This window comes from Hyaena hyaena, unplaced genomic scaffold (assembly GCF_003009895.1).
Source record: "Hyaena hyaena isolate Hyena2069 unplaced genomic scaffold, ASM300989v1 scaffold_511, whole genome shotgun sequence".
NCBI classification, from domain to species: domain Eukaryota; kingdom Metazoa; phylum Chordata; class Mammalia; order Carnivora; family Hyaenidae; genus Hyaena; species Hyaena hyaena.
Genome location: NW_024081144.1, coordinates 1,404,319 through 1,430,683, shown reverse-complemented (window position 1 = coordinate 1,430,683; position 26,365 = coordinate 1,404,319). Strand labels below are relative to the sequence as shown.

Sequence of the window (26,365 nt, the reverse complement as noted above, 5' to 3'; positions counted from 1 at the left end):
CTCCCTGCCCAAGGCTCCCCCCACACCCACACACATCAGCAAACGCAGCTCCGAGACCCTCTCTGCTCCCGCGGCACCCCGCTGTCCGCACCCCACGCCCCCACGCCCCCACCCCACCTCCAGCTCCGTGCGGCAGGGAAGCCCGGCAGAGACGGTCAGAGCCCCATCTGGGTAACCATCGCCGCCCCCCCGCCCCCGGGTCCCAGAGCCCTTACTCCTGCCCACTCACTTCTGGGGTCCATGGCTCCTAAGGACCCCCAGGCCAGGTCAGGTAGCAGGTGGAGAGCACCTTGGCAGTAGCTGTAAGCGCAGCTCAGACCTTGGGCTCAGAGCCAGACCAATCCGGGTAACAAAGTCCGGCTCCTGCCTGGGCCCACCCCCACCTGTCCCTTCAGGGTGGGAGGAACCAGGCCTGGCAGGGGTTGGCCAGCGGAGGGCAGTCCCACGACAAAAACCAAACTTTTCAGCCAGGTCCCGGTGGCCAGCTGTCCCCAGCTCAGGTTGCGGAGGGGCCCAGCTGGCGGTTTCCCCTGAGCTCAGGGCCAAGCCCGCCTGCACTACGGTCTCCAAGCCCTGGGAGCCTTGGTCCCCGCTCACATCTCCAGCCTCCCCCCCCACCCCCCAGCTCTCTGCCTCTCCTCTCCTCACCTGTGTCCCATCGTGGGGCGCTGCTTTGCTCCTGGCGCGTGGCCTACCCAAGCTCCAAGCAGCCCAGCGGGCTCGGTCGCTTCCTGGGTCTTCTCATTTTCTCCAGAGGAAAGGTCCCAGAGATTTCTGACACACGGGGATAAAGATGAGTTTCAGTGAAAGCCTCTGAGAGGGTGTCGCCTGGGGTGCAGGGACACCGGGTGTGGGGGCCCCACTCAGGGATTAAACGCGGCCCACTGAACAGCAGGGGAGAGGCAGAGGGCAGCCGGCTCTCTGGCCCCATCCTCCCGCTCAGGCTTTCTGTGCAGGCTCCCCCCTCCGCCACCCCCCCCCACCCCAGGCCCAGGGGGAGGGAGGGAACCAGGCAGGGCAGGGTGGAGACGCCGCACCGCCACTCCCAACCCGATGGGCCCCACAGCTCGGTGCCAGCCACTTCGGATGGGAGAGAAGGCCCTTCCTCAAGTCGTCCCCACGGCATGCCCCAGCCTGCATCCGGCTGAGGGCAGGGGAGCGGAGCTGGGCCCACAGGGGGCCCTTGTCAGAGTCACGCAGCAGCAGGAGAAGCTTAATGAAAAATCAAGTGTCATACCTACCTCACTCCGTACACAAAACTTTTTTTTCATTTACCTTTTTGTTATGTTTATTTTTATTTTATTATGCTCAGAACCAGCACCCTATGTACTTTCTAAATTTTTTTTAATGTTTATTTATTTTTGAGACAGACAGGGACAGAGTATGAACAGAGGAGGGGCAGAGAGAGAGAGGGAGACACACTCCCAGCACACTCCAGTCTCTGAGGTGTCAGCACAGAGCCCAACACAGGGCTCGAACCCACAGACTGTGAGATCATGACCTGAGCTGAGGTTGGACATTTAACCAGCTGAGCCACCCAGGCACCCCCGTATACAAAACTTAACTCAAAACTGGCCAGTGGCCTAAACAGGAGCTTAAACCATGCAAAGAAAATTGTTTTATTATTTATAAAATATAAAATAGTATTTTAAAATACAAGTTGCATCTGATAGGAGTCTAAAATCCAGGTTGTGTAAAGAATTCTTTTTTTTTTAAATTTTTAAAAATGTTTTCATTTATTTTTGAGAGAGAGAGACAGAGCATAAGCTGGAGAGGGGCAGAGAGAGAAGGAGACACCGAATCAGAAGCAGCTCCAGGCTCTGAGCTGTCAGCACAGAGCCCGACGTGGGGCTCAAACTCATGGACTGTGGGATATCAGGATCTGAGCGGAAGTCAGACACCCAACCGGCTGAGCCACCGTAGATTGTATAAAGAACTCTTACCACTCAACAAAAGACATCTGACTTCAGAATGGGCAAGGGACTTGAGGAGACACCTTCTCCAAAGAAGTCATACAAATAGCCAGTGCGCAGGCACAAAGGTTCTCCACGCCATTAGCCATCAAGGAAACTCAGGTCAGAGCCACAGTGAGCTGACCCTTCACACCCACTGGAATGGCTAGAATCAAAAACAGGGAAAATAACAAGTGGAAAACAGCAAAGCTGCTGTGGAGAATAGCTCGGTGGTACCCCCCAAATGTAGAGCAGAATTACCGCGGAACCCCGCAATCCCACGCCTCAGGTACAGACCCAAAGGGGCTGGAAACAGACACTGTGATGAGTCCACGTCCACATGCGTTCACAGCAGCAGATTCACAACAGCCCACGGGTGGTCCACCAACAAACAAAATGTGGCCCGGCCACACAACTGAATATTATTCGGCCGTGAAAAAGGAACACCATCCTGATTGACGCTATGGTGCAGGCATCTCCAAAAATTGTGCTCAGTGAAAGAGTGAGACACAAAGGCCAGTACTCTAGAACTCCACTTCTACAAAATATCTGGAATCGGTAAATCTGTGGAGATGACCGCAGGTAGGTTGCCAGGGGCAGGAGGGAGGGGGAAATAGGGAGGGACTGCCTGATGGATACTGGACCTTCCCTGGGGGCTGACGAAGGTGTCCTGAGGCCAGATAAAGAGGGTGGCAGCACCATGGTGTGAATGGACTAGACGCCCCTGAATCACACACTTCTTTTGGCGTGGGGCAAGTGAGTGAAGGCAGAGACAGAGAGAGTCCCAACAGGCGCAGAGAAAGAGAGGGAGAGAGAAAGAAGGAGGGCTTCTCGAACTCATGAACTGAGATCGTGACCAGACCCAAAGTCAGATGCTTAAGCAACTGAGCCACCCAGGCGCCTTGGATCATGCATTTTAAAATTATTTGTTTTGGGGTTACCTGGGTGGCTCAGTCGGTTAAGCATCTGACTTCGGCTCAGGTCATGATCTCATGATTCAAGAGTTTGAGCCCTGCATCAGGCTCTGTGCTGACAGCTCAGAGCCCGGAGGCTGCTTCAGAGTCTGTGTCTCCCTCTCTCTCTGACCCTCCCCTGCTCACGCTGTCTCTCTCTCTCTCTCCTAGAAATAAATAAAATATTTAAAAAAATTTAAAAAAAAATAAAAAAATAAAAAAAAATTTAAAGAATTAAAATAAACTTTCAAAAGTTACAAAATAAAACAAAATAAAATAATTCATTTTATGTTGTATGAACCTCATCCTTACAATTTAAAAAATCAACTGTGTTGTACTTTCTACCACTGACTGATGACGAACAAGTAGAGGACGCTGTCCGCCGCCCCCAACTCCGGCCCCACGTCCCCCGGTTTCTGGCTGGGTGGCTCCCCCCTCGCGCGCAGAGCCTGAGAGGGCTGGGCCTCCATGGACACAGGCCGGGGCGACAGCAGTGAGGCCCCCGGGGAGCCCAGCCCGAGGTGGGGGCCCCAGGATCCCCGCGCGGCACCGTGAGGCAGACAGGACCATGGTCGGGGCCAGGAGCAGCAGCGGCGCCCGCGGGGCCGGGGCGGGCAGTACCCAGTGGCAGGTGGAACAGACCCGGGTCCGCCAGGGACGCAGGGAGGAGAGTGGCCTGCGGCCAGCTGGCAGGGAGCCCTCCTCTACGCTTACAAGTGCCTCATCCCTCAATCAGGGGTCTGTTTCCTCAAAGCCGTCTTCCTCCTCTGCTGGTTTGAGACTCCCTCCCGTCTTCACCAGTCTCAGGCGCTGCCACCGTGGCCACCACTCTCCTGGCCCCGCCCTCGGCCCGGGGCTGCTCTGTTCAATGGCGTCTTTACTCAGCAGCCCTACTTGCCACCAACGTCCCGCCACCAGGTGCTCGCCCACAGGCCTCAGGACACAGGCCCCGCCACACACTTGGTGGTCTCCTGGCCGGGGGGGGGGGGGGGGGGGGGGGGGGGGGGGGGCGGGGGGTGGTCCGGGCGCCAAATCACCCTGGATATGAAAGCCCTTTGAGCACACACAGCCCACCCCCTGCCCCTCTGGCCTGCAGACCCGGACCCGAGTCTCACCAAAGCAAACTCTGCCCAACCCCAGCTCTGCCTCGACGCCCCTCCTCGGGCTGGCACAACAGCTCCCTCCCCTGGCTCTCCAGGCCTCTCCCTCTCCTTGCTGCCCGGGGTGGGGGTGGGGGGGTCTTCCCCAGCACCGCAACCGGTGTCCGGAGCCGTGCCTCAGTGTGCCCCCCCACCCCGTGCCACACCACTGGACAGTGCGTCCTTTCCCCTCCAGAATACGGGGACTGCAGGCAAAGATGAGACATCTCGGCGTGGTGCCCCCAGCAGGACCTGGTGCTCGGAGACGGTCCGGTCCGTGGTGACCTGCTGCGTGGCCAGGACCCCAGGTGCTGGGGACACTCAGGCGCCTCCTCACCAGCAGGCTCTGTGGGTTCTGCTCCTCTGTCACCTTCTCAGTTGTGCTGTGGCGTTTCGCCACTGGGGTGACGCTCAATTCATAGAAGTGATTTAGAAGGAATATGTTTTCGATTTTCTGAACAGTTTAAATCAAACTGAAATGATCTGCTCTTTTAAACTTGGGGGTAAGATTCCATGAAAATTCTGCACTGATGTTATCTGTCTATAGCAGGGACAACTCTTTGGAAGTTTTCTCCATTCCCTTTATGAAAATCAGTCCACTTCAATCTTCTATCCCCTTCCCAAATCAGCTTTGCTAGATTATATTTCCTAGCAAATGATCTATTTGGTTCAGATTTTCAAGTCTATTTACATAGAATTAGGCAAAGTAGCTGGTTACTTTTTTTTTTTTTATTGTGAGAGCGCATGCACAAGCAGGGAGGGGCAAGGGAGAAGGAGAGAGAGAGAATCCCAAGCAGGCTCCACGCTGTCGGCACAGAACCTGACGCTGGGCTCAAATTCACAAACCGTGAGATCATGACTTGAAACGAAATCAAAAGTAGGACACCTAACTGAGGCAGCCAGGGGGCCCCTGATTGTGGTTTTTACAATCTCTCCTCTCCCCTTGCCTGTTTCCCCTTTTTCATTTCTTAGTCTGCATTTTTTTTCTTCTTGTTCTGCTTTTCCTTCTCCCTTTGTTAATAGTTGATAGATGTGGGGCACCCGGGTAGCTCAGTCGGTTAAGCATCCGACTTCGGCTCAGGTCATGATCTCACGGTCCAGGAGTTCAAGCCCTGCGTTGGGTTGTGCTGACAGCTCAGAGCTCAGAGCCTGGAGCCTGTTTGGAATTCTGTGTCTCCCTCTCTCTCTGCCCCTCCCTGGATCTCACTATCTCTCTCTCAAAAATAAACATACATTTAAAAAAATAAATTTAATAGTCGATAGACGTACTGCTAACTCCTATCTCCTCTTATTTGTATCATTTCCTCCGTCTCCCTGTATTTTGCTCTTCTTTTTCCTTATTGATCAGGATGTCTGATTTACTTATTTTTATTTCTTCTGTTTCTTCCCCTAAGTAGTCACCTTGGCTCCTCCCTCTGAGCACTGTGCCAGCTGCAGCCTGCCATGCTCATGTCCCCATCCACTTGGTTTCTCCCCAGGAGCTGTCAAGAGATTTTTAAGAAATTATTGGAGGGGTAGCAGCTTTTTCTTGTATTAGTATAATTATTCTTTGCTGTAATTTGAGACTGTTAGTGTTGCCTGCGGTGCTTTTGTTTAGTTTATGGAGATTTATTTTACAGTGAATTAGCGTTTGTGGACATCTGTCATTGTGACCATCCCGGGAGTATCTGAAAGGCTGTATTTTCCGCTCTTGGTAAGCGCACCAGACCTGAACGGATAATTGTGTTACTTCAGCGTTTCAAGCGTCCCCTCCATTGTGCAGGCGTCGGCTGTGTCTCTGCTGACAATGTGCTTGTTGTCCTAAGAGGCCTTTCTTTTTCTCACCCAGGGCTCGTGTCCCCGAAGTCAGCGGCGACAGGTACCGCGGGCGCACGGCCCGGAACTTCTCTTTCTTTGCATTCACATCGTTTCCTTGCAAACCTTTTGGCGGTGAGCCGATCAGCATCACATCTTCACGAAGTGTGTTTCTTATACACATTCCCGAGTTCAGGCTCGCTTTGTTGTCCCAGTGGAAACTCTCCGTCTTTGATATGGGAGTCAGACGGGTTATCGGTTCCGGGGCGATGTTGACTCTTGGTCCTATGAAGTTCTTTGTGTTTGTTTCGCTCTTTATAGTTTTGAAAGACCTTTCACTTTGGTTGGTTTTCTTTGATGTGTTTTTTTCAATTCTTTGGAATTTGTTTTTGCACCTTCTTAAGGCTTTGTCCTATTTCATTTCCTTGTCTTTTATTATGCCTCTCAGTGTGTGAAATTTTAGGGCTGTTTATTCTTCCATACGCTGCTTCTAATTTTATTTCGGTGATGTCTTGTTTCTCTGCCACTTTTTCTCTGATATTTAAAGTCATCTCTATGTGCAGCGTGTGGCTCAAACCCAGCACCCCAAGATCAGGAGTTGCACACTCCACCCACTGAGCCAGCCGGGCGTCCTTTGTCTGGTATTTTTCAATCCTTCTCTTGACTCACTAACTCCTCAATAAGGTCATTTTTATACTTTGGGCTTTCTTTTATAAAGGTGATTGCTTTTCTTTTCCTTTCCTTCCTTGTATCATGTGATATTATTACAGACTTCACGCTAATTCCCGTTACGAAACTCATTTAAGAACAGGGATTTTCTGGCATAGGTATTTGCACAAGCGTCACTGAAACAGGATGAAACAAGACTTCACTTCAGAGCAGTAGGATTTTCCTTATTACCCAGGATTGGTCATGTAACCTGTAGCTTTTATATGCCTGAGCCAGAGAGAAAAGGCGGCTGTAGGAATGTTCCCAAAGCAACGTCTCCCTCACCCCAGGCCCCAACACCGCGTTCCCCCAAGTGTGGCTTGCTGAGCCTCATTCCCACATCACACTCCACTTCCCAGAACCAAACTTCCACACAGGCTCTGGCTGCTGAACTACCCAGCCTATTCTTCTCACGAGCACAAGGTCTGTATTTGCACCTTGGAGAAAGGGACTTCTCAGTCCCCCCACAGATCTACGACCAAGGATCTCCCCTCCTCACTTCATTTTGCTCTCTGCCCACCTACTACATGGGTGGGACATCAATGCCTCCAAGTTACAGCTAAGATAGTTCTGTTTATTTTCCTAGTCGGCTTTGGCACTTTTCGAAAGAAGGAATGCCAGCTTTATGCTGACATCTTCAAGTTGGATTAAATCTCTTAATAAAATTCCCTTTCTGCTTAGATCAACAGAGTTGTCACCTGCAGTTTGCAGCAAACCCCTGATTGATGCAGAAATCGGTGCCAGGGGCAGTGGCAGGTGGCATCTGCTCAGGAGGCATTGAGTTCTTTGAAACATCCTGGCTCTTCCTGGGGCACCTGGGTGGCTCAGTCAGTTAAGCTTCTGACTCCAGCTCAGGTCATGATCTCACGGTTCGTGGGTTCGAACCCCGTGTTGGGCTCTGTGCTGACAGCTCGGAGCCTGGAGCTGCTTCGGGTTCTGTGTCTCCTCTCTCTGCCCCTCCCCCGCTCACGCTTTGTCTCTCTCTCACACATACAAATATATACCAATGTTAAAAACATTAAAACAAAACAAAACATCCTGGCTCCTCCTTGAGGCATTGAGTGGGCTGCACTCTGGCCCCCCTGGAAATTAGCGGCAGCCACATGACCTGCTTTGACCAGTGGAAGGTGAGAAGGCGTGGCACTTCCAGACAAAAGTTTTCAGATCCAATGTTTTGTCGGCTTGTTTTCTTAACTGATAAACTTTACCCTCGAGAGCAGTCAGGTTCACAGCAGAACTGCAAGGAGCCGGTGTCCTCATCCCCAAGGCCATCTTGCCTTCTGGTCTCTAGGCCTATAAGCAGAGTCGGACCCCAACAGGCCCCAAGCACCCAGTTACAAGGCGAAAGTAGGAAGGTTCAACTCACTGCGTGAACAGAAATATTTGCTGTTTTGTATCGGAGAAGAGCAGGGACATACGTGGGAATAGGTCCTGGAGGTGCCTGGCCAGGAAGGAGGGATGCCGTCGCCGTGCACTGAACTGAACATTCTCAGACACTTGGACTGAGCGGACGTGCGGGGTTACCTTGGCCAGCGAAACAGCAACAGCCGCAACAAACTGCGTGTAGCTTTTATTTTTTTTATCAGATGTATTAATGAGTATCAAAGTATAGAACGAGAAGACAAAGGACCTTCTGGTGGTTCTGTGAAAACACATAGGGAGTGTAGGCAGCTCCAAGGGGTGCCAGGAGGTCACAGCCGATTCTGTCCCCCACGGTCCTCTGGGGGATCATGGCTCCGTTCTCATCCTGCTACCACGCTCCACAGCCTTGTCACCAGAACACTGTTGACATTTTGGCAATTGTCTTCACTCACCCTTTGGGACTTACGACATGCTCTCCAGAAAGAACTCCACAGGACCAATCTCAGATTGGCTTCCATTTGGACTCAAGAGTCAACGGGCTAGCTAGGGAACTAGGAAGGATTCGGTCATTTCCTCTTTGCTCAGCCAAAATCCAGAGTCCCCGGAGGTCCACACTAAGGTAAGTGAAGCTTCTGGAAATTCCCTGGACCCAGCAGAGACAAGACACCCCCACGGAGAGGTAGACTTGCTAGAAGGGCCTTACTTACCATGTTACCCTCTCACCCACCCAACAGGTTGTCTGGGAAGGATCCAGAAGGCTCACCTTTGCCACATGCAGAGGTCAGGCATTTTGGAAACGCAGCGCATGGGACCAGAACTAAGCTCAGGGCCGACACAGGTGTGAAGACCCAATTACAGAGAACATGCGAGAGGGGCCATGTGTGCAAGGCTCCCATGACACGCCCTCTGCCAGGCTAGCGCAGGGAACTGGCAAGCCGAGCCCCCAGGGTCTGGAGACAGACCTCTGCACTCCCCCAACCCCCACCCCGCCAGGTCCAGTGAACAGAAGCCTCACTTGAGCTGCCTGATCGGGCACAGCTCCTCAGTGAACTTCTAAATGTCCATTGGTTCAAGTCCTGGGGCCCCGGGACAGGAGGGAAGGCAGGCTGTGCCCCTTCCCAGCCTCACCAAAAGGACCAGTGGCAAAAGGAGACTAATGCTGAGCTTAAAAATAAAACCACCAGAGAGCGCCTGGGTGGTTCACTCAGTTAAGCATCTGACTTCAGTTCAGGTCATGATCTCTCGGTTTATGGGTTCAAGCCCCGTGTCAGGCTCTGTGCTGACAGCTTGGAGCCTGGAGCCTATGTGATTCGGTGTCTCCCTCTCTCTGCTCCTCCCCTGCTCATACTCTCTCTCTCTCAAAAATAAACACTTAAAACAATAAAACCACCAGTAACCTTACCAACAAAATGGGTTTATTCAGGAAGTGTAGAGAATTGCAATTTGGGATGTGAAACCAGGACAAAGCCACAGGCAGGTCCAACACAGAAGAGCATTATTTTATGAGGAGGAAGTTGGGAGGGGCTGTCCTGATCCAGAGATTCAAAGTTCAGGACGAGGGCGGTTTCTCGCTGGCTGAGCTGCCAAATGACTCACAGGAGGTGCAGCGTCCTTCCCTGTTGAGCCTGCGCTCCTGAGGCTCTCCTGCTGAGGACGCTCCTGTCGGGTGACAATTCCTCCCACAACGGGCTCCAGGCGGCACACTGCACGAGCACGCTGCTTTCTGGCCTCTTGAGTCCACTTCAGTAAGTTTCTCCCTTTATTCCTTTTCCCACCAGCATGACCTTCGGGAGTTCCTGGGTAGGCGTTCCGCTTGGGGCAACCTTCATCCAATCCCCTCCACCCCAGGAGGGGGACTTTGCCTTCCGGAGGCTTCCACCACTTGGTTCTGTTAACGTTCCTGACGTTAGGCCCTTGGAAGTTTTCTCCGGAAGCACCAACGCCCAACAGGGGTCTCCCGGGCCTCCCAGACTCATCCTGGGTGTTTCCCTTTCCTTCCCTCTTGCTCCCGTCACATCGCCCACTATTGTCCCTGGGCCAGCTGCTCCTGCTGTCACCTGCCCCAGGACACACTCTCGGCATGGACACCTGGGAGTCAGGCTCCGTCCCCCACAACCACCCCTGAACACCCCCCTGCTGGCTGATATAACCAGAAGCCTGTCGCCTGACGATTATGGCGAGCTGAAGGAAGAGGAGGGCATTGCCTACAGGGCCTCTTTATCATCGACGGCAAGGGTGTTCTTCCCCAGGTCACGGTCAATGATCTGCCTGTGGGGCGCTCGCTGGACTAAGCTCTGAGGCTGGTCCGGGACTTCCGGTACGTGGATGGGCATGAAGACTGTCCCACAGGCTGGAAGCCAGGCAGTGACACAATCAAACCCAACATGGGTGACAGCAAGGAACACTTCTTCACACACAACCAGACTGGCAGACAAGGGTAAAGCTGGAGCTGCTGCCCCACACCCCCACACCCCTGCCTGGATACTCTTGTTGATCCAGGAAAGGCCAGACCTGCCCCTTTAAATTCTGTGGTCCCTGCGCTTGCAGAGCTTGGCCAAGGCCTTCTCCCACTCGGCTGGGAGCCGGTGACTGGGGAGCCCCTTCCTGGAGCCCACCTGGCCGGGCACAGGCCTAGAGGTGACCGACCAACATCAGGACACACATGAAAAACAAAATAAATCAAAGCAGAAACTTGAGAGTGTTCTTAAACTCCCAAACGTGACACTCCGACCACCTCTGGGCTTTAACAACGAAACCGACCGTGGCCCAGAAGCCACAGCTGGTGGGGCACCGACTCTGTAAAACGGAAAACATTTTTTACAGACCAGATGCTCAGTTCTCGTTGCTGCTTCAGATGTGCGCAGGGTGTGCGTTTCCAGACGCGCTGCTGGGTGTCCCTAGATCAAGCTCACGACTCTCTTCCAGACCTTCGGTATCTGCCTGAGTTCTGCCCGCTGTTTCCAGGCCTAGGAAGGGAGTCTGAAATCTCCCGCTCTGGGCAGACCTGAAGCTCCAGTCCTGGGGTTGTCAGAGCCCCTCTGTCAGGTGGGGCCGCTCTTCACCCGTCACGGTGCCATCTGTTCTTAAGTCGGCTCTGCCCAGTTCCACCCCACCAGCCTTTCCGTTAGTCTGTTATGTGTGCTCTTTTACGTTTATTTTGAAAGAGACAGACAAGGGCACCTGGGTGGCTTATTCAGTTAAGCGTCCGACTTCAGCTCAGGTCACGATCTCACGGTTCGTGGGTTGGAGCCTGTTTTGGACTCTGTGTCTCCCTCTCTCTCTGACCCTCCCCTGCTCATGCTGTCTCTCAGGAAAAAAAAATTAAAAAAAAAAAAATCTGCCTTTAAGAAAGAAACAGACAAACAAACACCACAAGCAGAGGAAGAGGAGACAGAACCCCAGGAAGGCTCCACGCTGCCAGCGCGGAGCCTCACTTGAGGCTAGAACTCACAAACCAGGATTTCATAACCTGAGCCCAAATCAAAAGTTGGACACTTAGCTCCGTCATGAGCCACCCAGGTGCCCTTTTGCGGTCTGTTTCCTAACTGGAGCTCCGGTCAGAAGAGTTTTATCAACAGCTTTGCCGAACACGACCTATGTGCCATGACCTGCCTTCCCCCCACCCCCACATCTTGCGCGTCTGCACCTGTTCTGCCCACCCGCAAGGGTGCGTGGAGTCCGGCGGCTGTACCAGGCACCTTTCATTTCCCTCGTGGAGTCCAGGCTGCAATTCTTCCTTCATCTCCCTGCTCACCCATCTCCGCCTCTAGCCTTGTGTGCGCATCTTCCAGCGGGCACCTTCAGACTTTCAATGTATGTGTTCATCTAAGCGCTCGCTTTTGCCCGTCTTACAAGTAAATTCTGGAAAATTCCCTTCCGGCCACACCGAGGGCAGCTCTACCTTCTGCCGATCACTGGAGACCGATTCCACCTCTGGCTTGGGCTACAGGGGTTCAAGTTTCCTGCCGTCCATGTGAGTACTGCACTGACACAGGCAGCCCCCCCAAGGCCATCCCCTCCCTGCTCCTGTGAGCCCGGGAGGTGCCCCCCACCCCCCAGCAGACTCACGCCCTCCACGCCGCTCCCCCTGCAAACTTCTGGGGAGATTTACGGCCTCCTGAGGCTGGAACCCGGGCGCAGTCACCCCTTACCGGGGCTGGTGGCCGTGGGCCTCCGTTCTGGACCCCCGCTGCTTGTGCTCGCCAGCTGAGTCGACAGAGCCCGCGCTGTGGGGGCTGAGCGCGCCAGGAGCCTGGGGGGCCGCGGGGCGGGGGGGGGTCCCCTCACGCCAGGCCGGCCCGCTCCAGGTCCTGGGGCAGGATCCGGCCCTTCCTGCGCGCCCTGTCCAGGCGCCGCGCGGCCCGGGCCGCCTTCTTCTGGCGCAGGTTCTGCCGCCGCCTGTCCTGCCGCCGCTGCATCTGCTGCACCACGAGGGCCGAGCGCTTCTCCCACCTGCGCGCGCGCTGCGCCCGCCGCTTCTCTTTGCGCCTCAGGGCCTCCCGCAGCAGGCGCTCGTCGTCCCGGACGCGCACGCCCTCGGCCTTGTACAGCGCGTGGGTCCACCGCTCCTTGGCCTCCAGCTCCCGCGCCTTCCCCTCGTCCTGGCCCCGCAGCGCCTCCAGCCGGTCCCGCCGCGCCTGCAGGCGCTCCAGCAGCTGCCGGAAGTTCTTCCCCGTCAGCGGCGTCAGCTTCCCCTTCAGCTTCTGCCTCTTCTCCTTCCTGCGCTGGGCCTTGCCCGCCGGCGCCTCGGCAGGCACCTCCACCTGGGGAGCGCCGGCGGCGACCCGGTGAGCGGCGGCTCCCCTTGCGCCTCTCCCGCCGGGCCCTGCAAGCACCCCCCACCCCCGCGGGCAGGCACCGCGGCCACCCACCTCCTCCGCGGCTGGGCAGCCTCGGGACATGGGGTGGGGGGCGAGACCCCAGGGCCGCACCCGCCTCTCACCCTATTGAAGAGCAGCCCGGGCCGCGCCTGCTCTTGGGGCGCCTGGCGGGGGGGCTCGCCAGCCTCCGCAGCCTCTGCCGCCTTCTCCTTTGCCCTCAGTTCCCTCCGCTTCCTCTTCTTCCGGTCCCGCTCCTGCTTCCTCCGGCGTCTTTTCTCCAGGGCGGCGGGAGACGGCTCCGCGGGGCTGCCCTGCAGGAGGAGAGCAGAGCTCCCTCACGCGGTGCTCTCAACTCCGGAGCCCCCGGCCTGGGACGTGGAACCCGGGCAGGAAAGCGGCTGAGGGAACTCTTGTGCACAAGCTGCTTGCTGAGGTCAGCGTTCCCTCGGGAGACCACCTGTCACCCGGAACACAAGGGACCCCAAAAAGGACACGAGGACCCCCGAGTAGGAACCACAGCTTCCAGTTCCTGAGCCTGACGTCGCACCAGGGCCCTTGACAAACAACCCACACGGGAGGTGCCCTCCATCGCTCAGCAGACGAGAAGGACGGGCCTAGCCGAGGACACTGTCCGGGACTTGGCATCAGATGAGAACACTCAGCGCTCGTGCTGACCATGGCGCTGCTTTGCTGAGGACTCGGCTGACCTCTGCTCTCACCGACGGCCTTTGCCGTCTGGAGGCCAGTAAAAGAACTCTAGACCACGCTGACCCAGACCTGGACGTGGGAAGGCCGGGCCGGAGCTCGGGCTGCCCCTTAGGAAAGGTCCCCAGGCCTGTCCCAGGGCACTGCAAAAGAAGCTGGGAGATTGTCCCACACAGCAAGAGGCCCAAGGGACGTCCCAAGGCAAAGGGCAGGCGGTGGCTAAGCGGAAGGACTATGCCACTCGGCACAAAGAGCCCAAGAGGGTTCAGGTCCGGTGCTTCCTGTGGTGGTCACCGCATCGCAGGCCCCCACTACCTCGCAGGGCGACCGTGACGCTTAGGAGGATGCAGTGCTGGCCGGTATAGGGTCCAGCGAAGGCAGCTTCTTAGAGGGAAGAGACTGAGCCTCTCTCCAAGGTCACGAGAACCTGCAGCGTGGCACAGCCCAGACAAGACGGCTGACTGTGGGAACTGAGGCTCAGGGCCAGGAACCACACCTCATCTCCTGCCAATCAAAACCGCCAAGGCCCCAGCAAGACCTGCTGCAGGGGTGGGAAGGGCAGTTGGGGCCCCTCCTGTCAGCCCCACAATGGCTGGAGGAGCAGAGAACCAAGGCCACAAAGGGCACGAAGGCACCTCCTCCTCCACGCAGAGCAGGGAGGCCACTGCAGAAAACTACAGTGCTCCCCGCGCCCCAGCGGCCTCCCCGACTTACCTGGCCCTGGGCCGCCTGTATTTTTTCATGCAGCCGCTGCCGCAGAACATCCAAGGCAAACAGAGAGTCGGGCTCTGTGACACTGACATCTGTAAGGAAAGAGGTGGAGAGCTAAGACTAAACCCCCTGCCTGACCTTCCCGTCCCTCTTCTCAACGCCCACCTTCAAAGCTGAGCACCTCCCCCCAACTGCCCCAAGTTCTAGTAAATACTGCTCTCCACTCACCAAGCTGGACGGGCCCCCAGGACAGAACACCCCCGCCTGCTGTAACCAAATACTTCCGATGGGTCAAGACAAACCCCTCTCTCATGTCTTCCAAGTCCTGCAGGCTGGGCTTCCCCACCTCTCCCAACAGGTCAGCTCCCATGATGCCACTTCAGACACTTGCAGGCAGTGAGGGCTCCTCAGGGCAAGGTCCTCAGGGGAACACGACCCTGCCCCTCTCCAGACCCCAGTGCCAAACAGCCTGGAACCATCATGTATTTCCTGGGATCTGTCCCTCGAAAACCCACTCTCTGGAAAGTCTCAAACTACCCCAGAAACATGCACGACACCGTATTTTCTCAAGTCCAAAGAGGACCATGTTTTCACCTGATCTCAGCTGGCCCTGGCCCACATCGCCCCCTGCAGGGGACCCCGTGGAGGTGAAGGCCTCTTCCTCCTTGGCTGCTGGAGGAGAAGACTTCTCCCCAAGGGGTTGGGCCTTTGGCTCCACAGGCTTCTTCTCCCTCTCCTGGGATTTCTTCTGCGCCTTCTTCCTCTTCTTCTTTGGGGGCCCAGAAGCTTCTGAGCCTTGAGTTTTGCTGCCTGAAATACAAAATCATAAAGGGCTGCAGTCCCAACCTTTGTGACCTGTCCAACTGGCATGAACGTTCTGCAAAGACTTTAACCCCAGAAGGATCCTGGGAGCAAATCAGGAAGGAGCACGGAGAGACCCCCATCCTCCTGTAGACCTCAGACCCACAAACCCTAGAAAGGAGACTGGCCACACACATCAAAACCCTGTAAGACATCCACACCTGACCCAGCAGTCTGCTTGTGAGAATCCATCCCGGTTATGCACCAAGGTTTGACCTCAAAGATGTTCATCAGAAGGCTGTCTCAGGGAAAAACTAGGGAAACCTGAATACTCGCCTACGAGGACAAGCTATGACACCGCCACATGACAAAGCACTGCCTGGCTGTCAAAAATGAGGGCTCAGGCTTTTATATTTTAAAGAATCAAGAAATATTTACGTTTGTACTAATAAAACAAATACACTGAGTGTGAAACAAAGCGTCTTAACGCTTCGTGAGACAGGCCCACAAAGGAAAAATTAATTTTTTAACCCGTAAAGTTACGGCCCAGGGCTAAGGACACCTAAGGTTTCTAACTTCCCGTGATCGGTAAGTTGGCCTCGCACGCAAACAGAAGGCCGTTCTCGGTCCAGCTGCAGCTCTCCTCTGGGGGCCCAGGCAGCGCTCACATTCCAACCTCTGTTTCTCCCTGTTGTGCAGACTTCCCGGTCACCCCGCACTGGCAAGAGCCGTCCCGTTGCCGGCCTCTCCCTACGTCCCGCATTCCATCGGGTCACCTCCTGTCCCGTGAGCGGATGCAGCTGCTTCCCCTGCACCCCCGGCGGTCGATGCCCACAAGCAGGGAAACAGCGGCCTCTTTAAACACCCCGCGTCTTTCCACCATCTTACAGGCTTGTTTCACGGATCCACGCGTCTCACCCACACGAAGGCTGCGGGGTGCGGTGTGGGGGACACCCGCAGGGGCGCTCCCCACCCCGCGTCCTCCCAGGCCCGACCCCCGGCTGCGCTTTACCGGACTTGCGTGTCTGCGGCTCCGGGCTGGGCCGGGAGCAGATCTTCCTGGCCAGACCCTGCAGGTAGGCGTCCTTGGCGAGCAGGGAGGCCATGGCCGCGGGGGTCTCGGGACCCCCTAGGAGGTAGGCACGCGACCCGCGCACCACGCCACCCTCACAGCGCCGCCGCACGACCCCCGCCGGACACCGCGCGTGCGCAGGCGCCGCCGGCCGAGCGCCGAGCCGCCAGCGCGCGGAGCTTGACTAGCTAGGCCTGGCTCCGCCGGAAGAGGCGCGCGGGGCGGGGCGCAAAGCATTGTGGGCCCTGGGCGGCTTCCGTGGCCCCCGGCCTCTTCCCGCGGGCGGCGCGGCGTTGGCGCCCTAGCTTTCCGGCCTCTGCGCCCCCCCCCCCCCCCCGCCCCCGGCACTGGCTATACGGCAGGCAAGCGCAGGACGAGTCGGGCCACGGGGAGTGCCGGGGAGGAAGGTCCGGGAGGAGGCACGCGGCGTCGGGAGGAAGGATGCTGAGGCGCTCCGGGGAGACCCACTGGGGTCTTTGCTCTGGGCAGCGCAGTCACAGGCTAAGATTTAGGACAAGGCTTGTCGCGTAACTCACGAGGGGAGGGAGGGGAGTGTCCCGCCTGGGGTTGGAGACACTGGCACCCCGTTCCTTAATTCGCGGCACGGACAGGCTTTGTCACAACACCCAGCCCTTTAAGGGCTGCCTTGGGGTGAGTAGGGGAGGCCTTATTCCTCAGGGGAGGGAGGGGGCCGGCACTTGGATTTATAAACTACAGTTTCAAAAGCTATTTGAAAAGGTTTCCGGCGGAGCACTAAGAATTTGACTTTCTGCCCGTGATCTCTGCTGTGAGGTGACGTTTTGAAGAGAGGATGGCCTCCTGCCCCCCCCCCCCCCGGTAGATTTTCGGTGCAGGCCGAAGTCTACACAGGACGCTCCCTGAGCCGTCATCGTATCCTTCCTGGCACCGTCCGTTTTAACCATCAAAGCCAGAGGCACCGAAGGGACAGGGATGTAGGAGGGGAGGGAGGTGGTGTGTCCTCTTCAGTCCACACCGGAGTCCAGGGTTCTCCGTCCTGCGTCACCATCTCCGGGGGGGGGGGGGGGGTTTTGAGGCTTTGCTGAGGTCCTGTCTGCACAGGAGGTGGTCGATGCCAGCAGAGTTGCCAAAGGGCAGGGAGCTCTGAGTGCAAATCTTGACTCACGGGCCTTACTAATTTTAAGTTACTTTTTCCCTGAGAGTTTTCTGGAGGGTTTGACCTGCGGATTCTACCTTCTCCCTGAAACCCTGTCTTCACACGGCTTCAGGGACCCCAGGCAGCAGGCCTTCCTCCTCCACACGTACCCTCTCTTCCCTGGGCTCGTTTCCCTTTTCTGTTAACTCTCAACATGCAGTGACCCCTTCAGAGCTCGTGCCTCGGTGCTGATGACTCCCCTGAACTTCAGGCCCACGTTTGGCCACGACACCCCTCGTCATGGGCATGTATGAAACCGGAGTCCTGGCCTCTCCCAACCCCACCTCCCCCCACTGCCTGCCTTCTGTCGCAGTTAAGGCCACTCCCTGCTTCCAGGCACAGTAGTCAGACCTTGAGACCACCCTACCCCACCCCCCCCATTCCCTACCTCCAGTCCTTGGGCGAATTCTGTTGGCTCTCCCTTCAAAGTATATCCGGAACTGTACTTGACCCATTCCAGACCATGATCCTGCTCTAGATTTCAAAAGGCTATAAGAATAGTGACTAATTGCAATGCAAGATGAAGATGGATATAAAAAGACATTTGGAGGGGCGCCTGGGGGGCTCAGTCAGTTAGGTGGCCAACTTCGGCTCAGGTCGCGATCCCGAAGTTCGTGAGTTCAAGTGCAGACCCCATTTTGGATCATTTGCCTCCCTGTCTACACCCCCCCCCCCCCCCCCCCCCCCCCCCCCCCCCCGCCACACTTGCTCTGTGAAAATAAACGTTCAAAAATAAACAACACTTGGAGAACAATTAGGGAAGTTAGAATGTGTCACAAGAGGCACCTGGGGGGCTCAGTCAGGTTAAGCATGGGACTCAGTTTGGGCTCAGGTCATGATCTCACCGTTCTTGAGATCCAGCCCCATGTCAGGCTCTATGCTGACAGCACAGAGCCTGCTTGGGATTCTCTCTCTTCTTCCTGTCACCCACTCTCTCTCAAAGTAAACATTAAAGAAAATAAAAACGTGTCATGATACTAGATGATATTATGGGATAATTGTCATGTGGGGCCTGATGCTGGTGTAGGGCCATGGAGAGTTGCTTTTCCTGGAGGGGCGAGCTGACCAGCATTTAGGGGTGGTGTCCTGAGGTCTGCAGCTGACGTTCAGGTGGTTTTTATAGATGAGAGAGCAAGCAGAGGTGCAAGAGGTGAATCCAGAAAAGCACCTGCATGGGTGGTCTTTATACGGCTTTCATAACTTTTGCCAGGGGGTTGAACGTTCTTGGAATAAAAGGCCTGGGATACAAAGGCAGTAAGGGGCTGAGGGCTGACTAGGCTTTAGCGACTCGGGCCACTGGGGACCTTAATACACAGCTTGGCCAGGGTCGTGGAGATGAAACCGGCCTGAAGCAGGCTCCAGAGAGCACTGGAAACAAAAAGCCCATTTCTCCAGTGAGGTCTGCTGCCAGGGCTGTGGGCCGGAGAGGAGGCGGCGGTGGTGTGCGGCCTTGCTGTAGGAGGGGGGATCCACTTTCCGGTGGGAACCGCAGTCTAAGCCCAGGAGAGCAGAGCACCGCTGGTGCAGAGGTTCTGGGGCTCACGTTTTGAAACTGAAGAGAATCAGAACCCCACCATTCAATCTGGCCCACCCCTTCTAGCCTTCTTCCCACACGTGCTTCCGTTGGTCATAGTCCTTTTTTTCTTTATCAGTGTCAAGTACAAGTTATTTCTGCAATGAGGGTATTGCAGAATAGATCATCACCTGTCTTCTCGATGGGGAGCCTTCCCCAGGGCACCCTAGAAAACCAGGGCCAGAGCCAGGGCTGGGCCCCAGGCTCCCACCTGTGCGGTACCCCTGCTTGGCCACAGGGGTCTCTGGCACCCACCGCCGTTCAGCTGGTGTACCTCCCTGTCCCTGAGACTGGACTGTATGCTGCCACCTCCTCCGTAGACCAACTGCAGTGTCCCTCGTGAGGAGGCATACCGGTGACAGGGCACGGGCCTGAAACCCCGTCCTTCTGATGTGACCCTCCCCTTTCTCCGGGGAGCCTGGCACCCAGGCACTGGGCCTAGCATTCCATCTGCATTGAGTCCTGATTTCTGCTGCTTCCCTTCCCGGCTCAGCGGCTGCGGACACAACACTCCAACCCCTTCCAAGCCCGTGGCCACCTGTCCCTGTAGCGCAGGTAACAGCAGCACCGACACCTGGTCTGGCGAGGACTAGATGGGACCAGAAGTACAGGTGCCCGGACCTTGTAACATGCAATGACGGCAGAAGATTTTGTTCAGTCACCTAAGACTGAGGACTTCCTAGCTCTCAGGCAGTTCTAGGCGACGGGAATGCAGCCATTAGCTCTGTTGCCCAGAGACCATCTGGGTAGAAGGCTCACCTGCAGCCCAAGGCTGTCCAGGCAGAGCCCAGCAGCCGTTCTCCCCACTGCCAGTGGGAAACCAGTGCTGGTCCCAGACCGGCCCAGGACCAGCAAGAACGAGCCACCTGATGCAAAACGGCAGTGTTTTTATTCAACGGTCTCATTACAAAAACCACCAGGATGTGTGTGGCAGAATGAGGAAGGTCCCTTGCCCTCAGCATCCCTCTCCCCGCCACAGCCCTGCGGGGACGGTCAGCTAAAAGGGACCTGCAGAACAAAGCAGCAGGTGCATCTCTGCATAGGAGGCCCGAGGGTGGAGTCTGGACTTGGCTGGTACCGTCCACTCTGAGCGCCACCCAGTGGCTTTTACAGAGCAGGACATCCTCTGGCCCCGCGACTGGCCTGGACACACTGTCCAGGAAATGTCTGCCCAGCAGGCCAGGTGGGCAGTGAACAGGGGTGACATCTCAGAAGGATGGGCTACCTTGGAAACGTTCGACGGAAATACTTTCCCCCAACACTCTGGGGGGTGCTGTCCCTGGGCTAAAGGTTCCAAGGAGACCACACCAGATTTAAGAACCTAGGGGTGCAGGAAGGGGAGCCCTGGGAGGCTCAGGCATGCTCTGTGGGGCAGGGGCCAGTGGCATGGGAGTGGGCAGGGGCTGCAGCCTGCAGAGGGCCAGCGCTGGGCTCCGGAGACGCCAACACAGGGGCTGAGAGGCCATCAGCAGAGTCTGTGTCGAGGTCCAGCCTCCAGTAAGCTTCGCACAGAGGCAGGTCATTAGCTTCGCAAAGACTTGAGCTTTTCCACCACCAGAAACCCAGGGAGAGACAGGAGCAGGCAGAGATGGATGGAAGCCAGGGCGGGGCAGGGAGCGAGACAGAAGCAGAGTTAAGAAAACAGACCACACCCTGAATCTGCCTCTCCCCTCCTCTGCTCTGTGCTGGCCCCGCTCCAGGCAAGCCTGGCTAAGGGTGGGTATGTGGGCCCGCGGCTGCTTCGGGGTCCTACAGAGCATCCTGGAAGGGGGCCTTCCAGGACCGGCCACCTGTGTGACCTCTGCAGGTCCCTCCCGCTGGCCGCCACAGGGCCGAGCGGCCCGTGCTGCCACCTCCCTGCCCGGCTTGGCTGCCCTCCTCCTCCAGGCCCCTGGAAAGTAGCACCCAGAGTTTGCTATGGTCTCTCTGCGGTTCCTGCGCTTGGCAAGGACCCAGACGCAGAGACCTGGCCCTCTTTTGGGGTCTCCGCTCAGCAGGGACTCTGTCCGGATGGGGTGCTGATCAGAACCAGAGACCCTGGCGCTCCGTTCTGTACACTGTGCCAGCCGTGCGGCCTCCAACAGGCCCCTAAACCCCTGAGCTCAGCCTCCCTGCCTCTAACACGGGGTCCGCGGGGGCGGCCTCCCTGGGCACGGGCAGGCAGGGGTGAGGACGTGGGTGAGGAGCACGGCTCGCTAGGGCTGTCAGGGGGGCGACCGGAGCTCGGAGGGCCAGAAACCCATCTAACTGGCTTGCTCCTTCCTCCTGCCCTGCCCCTCCCTCCCCTGCTCCTCCTGCCCTCAGCAGTCTGGGGACAGAGCAGCAGCCCAAGGAGAGTGCAGGATGATAGATAGAGAAAGAGCAAGCCGTGAGCGGGAAGCGGGCGAGCACGGACACGGGCATGCAGGGCACAGCAACCCGGGTTGGGCGCCTGCGGGGAGGCGCACACAGCCTGCTGGCCCCGACTCGACCGAGGCCCAGCCTCCTACAGGCGTTTCTAGCCCAGGGAGGAACTCGGCCTCCCACAGCTCCAGGGGTGGCAAGGGACCCCCTGGGTGAAGCAGAGACTGATGGGGCAGGACACGGGAAGCCTGCCACTCAGGCCCCTGTGTTCCCTGCAGTCTTGTCAGGTGACTTTGGGCAGGTCCCTCACGGCCACCCCCAGCCCCCAACCTCAACAGGCAGGGCCGAACTGCTGTCCTGTAACCACTTAGTTCACACGCCCAGCACGTGGGGACAACAGGGAACACACACAGGGACATAAAGGGATTATGCAAAATCCAATGGGGCTGGGAGCTATGTCCCCAGCATGGTCTGAGACACCCCTCCCCCCATGGACCTACTTAGGACCCCTCTCTGAAGAGTATTTAAGAGGTACTTGCCACATGTCTGTTGAAGCACTGGATATCAAGGACCAGAGGTGGCCCCATAACCCTCTGGAAAAGTCTAGAACCATTCTAACTAAACAGGGACAACATGCCTTCGCATAGACCAAGGCAGCCAAGGACGGTGAGGGCTGGCATTGAGTACGGGGCAGGGAAACCAAGGCCCGGACCACAGACGGTGCTGGCACTGGGCATCTGTGGCCCCAGCATGGCCTCCGTGGGGCAGGAAGGAGCATGTGAAAGCCACACAGGAAGAGCAAACCCCACCGGTTGGTGTGGGCAAGGGCACGGGGGGGGGCACTGGACTGAAAGCAGACTGGACTTTCCCAGCCAAGGGGGACAGAGGTGCAAGGCCGCCCAGTCTTCAGCCTCTGTGTGAATCACACCTGGACTGATTTCTCAGGCCCCTGGAGCTCACAAGATTCCAGTTTCGGGATTCTAAGTCGTGCACATGGGCTGGGGTGACAGGTGCTGCCTACTCCCTGGGGCCCAGCACGGGCCCAGCACGTAGGCGGGCTCTGGTCTGTGAACCAGGCTGAGATGAGCAGGAGCCCAGTGGGGCCCAGGTACCCCTGGCCCGGCCTTCAAGGCCGCCCACTGCTTGAGTCTCTTCTCCACACCCCCCCCCGCCCCCCTGTGGCCGGTCACACACAGGTTTTGGCGACGCCCACGCGGAACTGCATCCCTAGGCAGGTGCTAGTGTCCTACACACCCTGGGCGGGAGCCTGGGCTACCAGGAGACGCTCGCCCAGCCCCGCTGCCCCACTGGGATGTTTAAATACCGATTAACAAGCTAAGGGAACCACAGGGCCCAGAGCGAGGCAGCCAGCAGCCCCCCCGGGAATGCCGGTTCCTGCTTGCCCTTCTCGGGCCTGGCCCAACCCACCCCCTGAAGTTCTGTGATTTTCATCCTGCTGCCCAGGGCCCGGCAGTCGATATGAATTGTCTGTCCATCAATGGCTCTGAAACCTGAGCACAGGGCTGTGCTGCCAAAATCAGGAAGGCCTTGGGAAGACGGGACCTTCTGGGGCTGCTGGCCGGGCCCGGGCCCACAGGCGTGCCGTGCGCAGGGTCCAGCCCTATCGGTACCTGGACGAGTAATACTCCTCCTCTAGCTCGTACAGGTCGATGGAGATCTCGTCCCGCAGGGCGATGAGCTTCCGGTCACACTCCTCCTGCAGGGCTCGCAGCTGCTGGTTGCGCTGGTCAATGGCCTCGTTCACCGACGGGAAGTCATTGAGGATGAGGAACTGCTTGAGGTCAGACACCAGTTTCATCAGGGACTCCCCGGCTCGGACCTGCGGCCATCAGGAGCGGGCAGGCTGGTGAGGCAGCCAGGCGGCCCTGCCTCCGTTGCCTCCTCTATAAGGCGGGACCAGGGCCCAGACCTTCCCGGGGTCGTTGTGGGAAGGGAGAGAACTAGACAGTGGGTCACGGGACAGCAGGGTCCCTGGCTCCCACCCTGACTGCTGAAGATGCTTCGTAGGCAGGTGCCACCAGCTTCGCAGCGCCCGTCCTCAGGTGGCCTCCCGCTTCCCCTCCAGGGGGCGCTGCTCTCCTATCTCCTGGGTTCCTTGAGCACACGCCCCACTTGGCCGAGCCTGAAACCCCAGATTAGGCGACCGCCCTGCTTAGTGGCCACCCAGTGCTTCCTTGGGGGCAGCACGCAGGCCGGCTGGGGCGTTTCCTGCACACTTTCCTCTGGGGGCACACGGCCGGGAACATTTGACTGATGTGCTTGTTCTGGGACATCAGAAGGGGTTAAAACACACACCTTGTTTTGTTCAACAACCTACTCGTGCTCCCCCAAATAATCTCAAAGAACAAAGGAGGGCCGACCCCTCTCTAAGCACGGCACAGTAGTCGACACAATAGACGTGGCCCCCCATCGGCCGCCCTCACATGGCTGCCCCAGACAGCCCTCCTCTTGACAGGAGTCTCCTGAGAAGCATTTTGCCCCCCACCCAGGAAGCCCCTGTGGGGAACGCAAGGCTCCCGGAGCCCGGGCTGTGCCCTCCACCTAGTGACTCACGATGTTGGCAGCTCGCACGTGCATCTCGTAATTGTCCTGCTCGCCCTGAGTGGCCCTCGACACTTGTGTCTCGTCCTCAATCTGGAGAACAAACAAGAAAGCCCAGGATTGGCAAGTGCCCCAGCCCACAGGTGACCGGCTGGCTGTGGCACACCCACGCCGGCCGCCTCCTGTCTGTCTGTCTGTCTGTCGTCTGCTTCACCTTCTCCGCCAAACACTGCTGACCAGACCTTGGGCAAGGTTCAGCCGCACCCCCTCTTGTTCTCTTCTAAGGAAATAACGCCACCTTCGTTGGGACATGTGGATGCCTGTGTACGCTGACCGCCTCGCCACCTGCACGGAGGTCTCGGCCAAGTCTTTTTTGGGGTGTGGAGCCTCGTTCTGTATGAAACAGGGTCGCTAGCTCAGACACTGAGTAAACTGAACCACCGAACCGGTAAAAGCACAACGTGTATCTTTTTTTTTTTTTTTTTTTTTTACAAATAGTTTATTGTCAAATTAGTTTCCACATAACACCCAGTGCTCATCCCCATAAGTGTCCTCCTCTATGCCCATCCCCCCTCCCCCCCACATCCATCAGTCCTCAGTTTTTGTCAGCATTCAAGAGTCTCTCATGGTTTGCTTCTCTCCCTTTCCCCCACCATTTCCACCCTTCTTCTCCCCCTTGTTCCTCCGTCGAGTTCCTCCTAATCCTCCTATACGAAGCACAACGTGTATCTTTTAAGCTGCTGTTTACGGAGTGTTTCCAGAGTGCCTGGCACCACGTTAAGCGCGTGACCACCAACCGCCATCCCGGGTTTACAGGGATGGGCAAAGCTGAGGTGGGGCACACCCGTGAGCTCACTCAAGGTGTCTCCGACGGTGAACAGAGGAGCCAGGAGCTGCTGCCCGTCACTGCTCCAACCTGTCCATCTGTCCAGGGCTTTCTCAGGGGACCGCGCCAGGCACGGGCTGGCATCAGGGCACTCTTAGTTAAGTGAGGAGCTGGACTCCCTGGGTGCAAATCCTGGCTCTCCTAGCTGTTAGCAGAATGACCTTGGCAAATCACTAAATCTCTCAAGTCTCGGTTTCCGCCTCTAAGAAGGAGAGAACAGGACGGCCCCATGGAGAGTTTCTGTGAAGGTTAAACAGGGGGAGACACATGCGACACACGGTGAATGGATGCCAAACACAGGCCAGCCAGTTTCACCATCGCTCAGAAAGCCTTGGGAGAGCGGTAGCAGTCTCGAAGATCCAGCCCCACGTGGTGCAGTGCGGCCCAGCAGGCTCGCCTGTCCCCACCCAGACTCTGGCCACGCTACCCTCCTGGGGGGCCTCGCCAGCCCTTCTCCCTGCCCCCACCCAGACACTGGCCACGCTACCCTCCTGGGGGGCCTCGCCAGCCCTTCTCCCCGCCCCCACTCATTCGCAACAGCTACCGCATCTGGGCCTGCGTCAGGCCCCACAGTAACCATTTTATAAAGTCATCTAGTCGCCAGAGGGCTTTAGGCTGCAAGGGAAACTGAGGTACTGAAATGTCTAATCCTCGTTCAGACGCATGCTGCTGGTAAGTGACATTAGACATTGAATCCCAGTCATCCCTCTAGACTTCCCCATAGCTGCCTCACCAGGAACTGTAATTAGCTGGTGTGTTTACTCATCTGTTGACCTGTTTCTTATTGCCGACCCTCCCTGTGCTCCCAAATGTTTTCCCCACATGGACAAAGGCCAGGAGTGTTTGTCACTGCCGTATCCTCACCACCTGGCACAGAGCACCTGCTCCATGTTCAGTGGGTGCCACTCAAAGCCGAAACCACCCGTCCCCACCCCCGTGACCCTTGACCAGAGCAGGCCGGCCACTCAGCACACACCCCCGTCCACCATCTCTAGTCCCTGCTCCTTCCCTTGGTCGTCCACCCGCCCACGCCCACCTTGGCAGTCTTGATGATCTCAGTGAAGTTGTCCATGATGGACTTGATGTCGTCCTTGAGCCGCTTGTTGTAAGACTGTAGCAGTGTCTCCTTGCTCTGCGGCAGGGCTCTCTGCTGGGCCATGGCGGGGACCTCAGGCGGCGCAGGGACAGAGATCTGGGGCCACCAGTCGCCACCTGGGAGCCAGAGTCCGGGTGAGCGGAGCCAGCCTCAGCCGCCCAGCCCCCCAGCAGAAGTGGGATCTCGGGCGAGGCCCTCTCCGTCAAACACCCCTGTCCCACCATCCACACACAAGCACACTGCGGGGGCTCGCGTCCCGACCGCTCAAGGACGAGGTCCGCGCCCTCCCCGGCGCCTCCGCCGGAGCGCCCCTCCGACTCTACCGCCACCGCTGCGCCCACGGCCCGCTCGCTCGGGGTAGGGGGTTGGAGGCTAGGCGGGGCCACCCTCCCTCCCCGCGCCGGGAGCCTTGCGGCTGCGCGCTCCCGACAGGCTGGCCTGGCCTGCGCGCCGCCGACCGACGGACCTCGCGGCCTTGGAGCCCGTTATGGGGAGGGTCCCACCCGAGAAAAGACGGCGACCCGCTCCGCCGCCCCCACCTGGTCCGCAGAGCCCGGGGCGACGGGCACTTGGCCCGGGCGGGGTGGAGACAAGCGCGCGCCCCTCCCTGTAAGACCTGACTACCCGCCGCCGTCTACACGGCGCTCACGCCCGGGCCGACAAGCCGCTGTAGGCGCGGTAGGCACCGCCCTCGGTCGGAGGCGGGCGAGAGCG

General features: G+C 57.6%; 2 protein-coding genes across 4 annotated transcripts; both read right to left on the bottom strand.

Annotated features, from left to right (window-relative positions):
• Positions 1 to 701: 701 nt before the first annotated feature.
• SURF6 (surfeit 6) lies at positions 702 to 16,134 on the bottom strand. 2 transcript variants are annotated; one of them, XR_005532259.1, is made up of 7 exons: positions 15,958 to 16,134; positions 14,739 to 14,954; positions 14,148 to 14,236; positions 12,851 to 13,039; positions 12,060 to 12,671; positions 1,944 to 2,118; positions 702 to 774 (listed from the first exon to the last, which is right to left on the bottom strand). XR_005532259.1 is itself a non-coding variant. In XM_039255181.1 (5 exons), exons 1-5 carry the CDS (start codon positions 16,049 to 16,051, stop codon positions 12,192 to 12,194), a joined length of 1,068 nt encoding a protein of 355 aa, XP_039111112.1. In that variant the 5' UTR covers positions 16,052 to 16,134; the 3' UTR covers positions 11,959 to 12,191. The 2 variants fall into 2 exon arrangements, 1 of the variants encoding a protein (XP_039111112.1); XM_039255181.1 differs by lacking the exons at positions 702 to 774; positions 1,944 to 2,118 and having other exon boundaries at positions 11,959 to 12,671.
• Positions 16,135 to 19,634: 3,500 nt separating this feature from the next.
• On the bottom strand, positions 19,635 to 26,325 carry MED22 (mediator complex subunit 22). 2 transcript variants are annotated; one of them, XM_039255159.1, is made up of 5 exons: positions 26,191 to 26,325; positions 25,592 to 25,767; positions 23,682 to 23,762; positions 22,739 to 22,947; positions 19,635 to 20,307 (listed from the first exon to the last, which is right to left on the bottom strand). In XM_039255159.1, exons 2-5 carry the CDS (start codon positions 25,712 to 25,714, stop codon positions 20,118 to 20,120), a joined length of 603 nt encoding a protein of 200 aa, XP_039111090.1. In that variant the 5' UTR covers positions 25,715 to 25,767; positions 26,191 to 26,325; the 3' UTR covers positions 19,635 to 20,117. The 2 variants fall into 2 exon arrangements, with proteins under 2 accessions (XP_039111090.1, XP_039111091.1); XM_039255160.1 differs by lacking the exon at positions 26,191 to 26,325 and adding an exon at positions 25,975 to 26,017.
• Positions 26,326 to 26,365: the final 40 nt, after the last annotated feature.

What these genes read in the sequence shown, in the direction of transcription:
- SURF6 (XM_039255181.1), bottom strand. Translation starts at nt 16,051, where the DNA reads ATGGCCTCCCTGCTCGCCAAGGACGCCTACCTGCAGGGTCTGGCCAGG. An exon ending in CCAGGGCCAGCTGAGATCAG is followed by an intron (nt 14,237 to 14,738) that starts GTGAAAACATGG and finishes CTTTCCTTACAG; the next exon opens with ATGTCAGTGTCACAGAGCCC. An exon ending in TACAGGCGGCCCAGGGCCAG is followed by an intron (nt 13,040 to 14,147) that starts GTAAGTCGGGGA and finishes CTCCTCCTGCAG; the next exon opens with GGCAGCCCCGCGGAGCCGTC.
- MED22 (XM_039255159.1), bottom strand. Translation starts at nt 25,714, where the DNA reads ATGGCCCAGCAGAGAGCCCTGCCGCAGAGCAAGGAGACACTGCTACAG. An exon ending in AGATCATCAAGACTGCCAAG is followed by an intron (nt 23,763 to 25,591) that starts GTGGGCGTGGGC and finishes TTTGTTCTCCAG; the next exon opens with ATTGAGGACGAGACACAAGT. An exon ending in ACGTGCGAGCTGCCAACATC is followed by an intron (nt 22,948 to 23,681) that starts GTGAGTCACTAG and finishes TGATGGCCGCAG; the next exon opens with GTCCGAGCCGGGGAGTCCCT.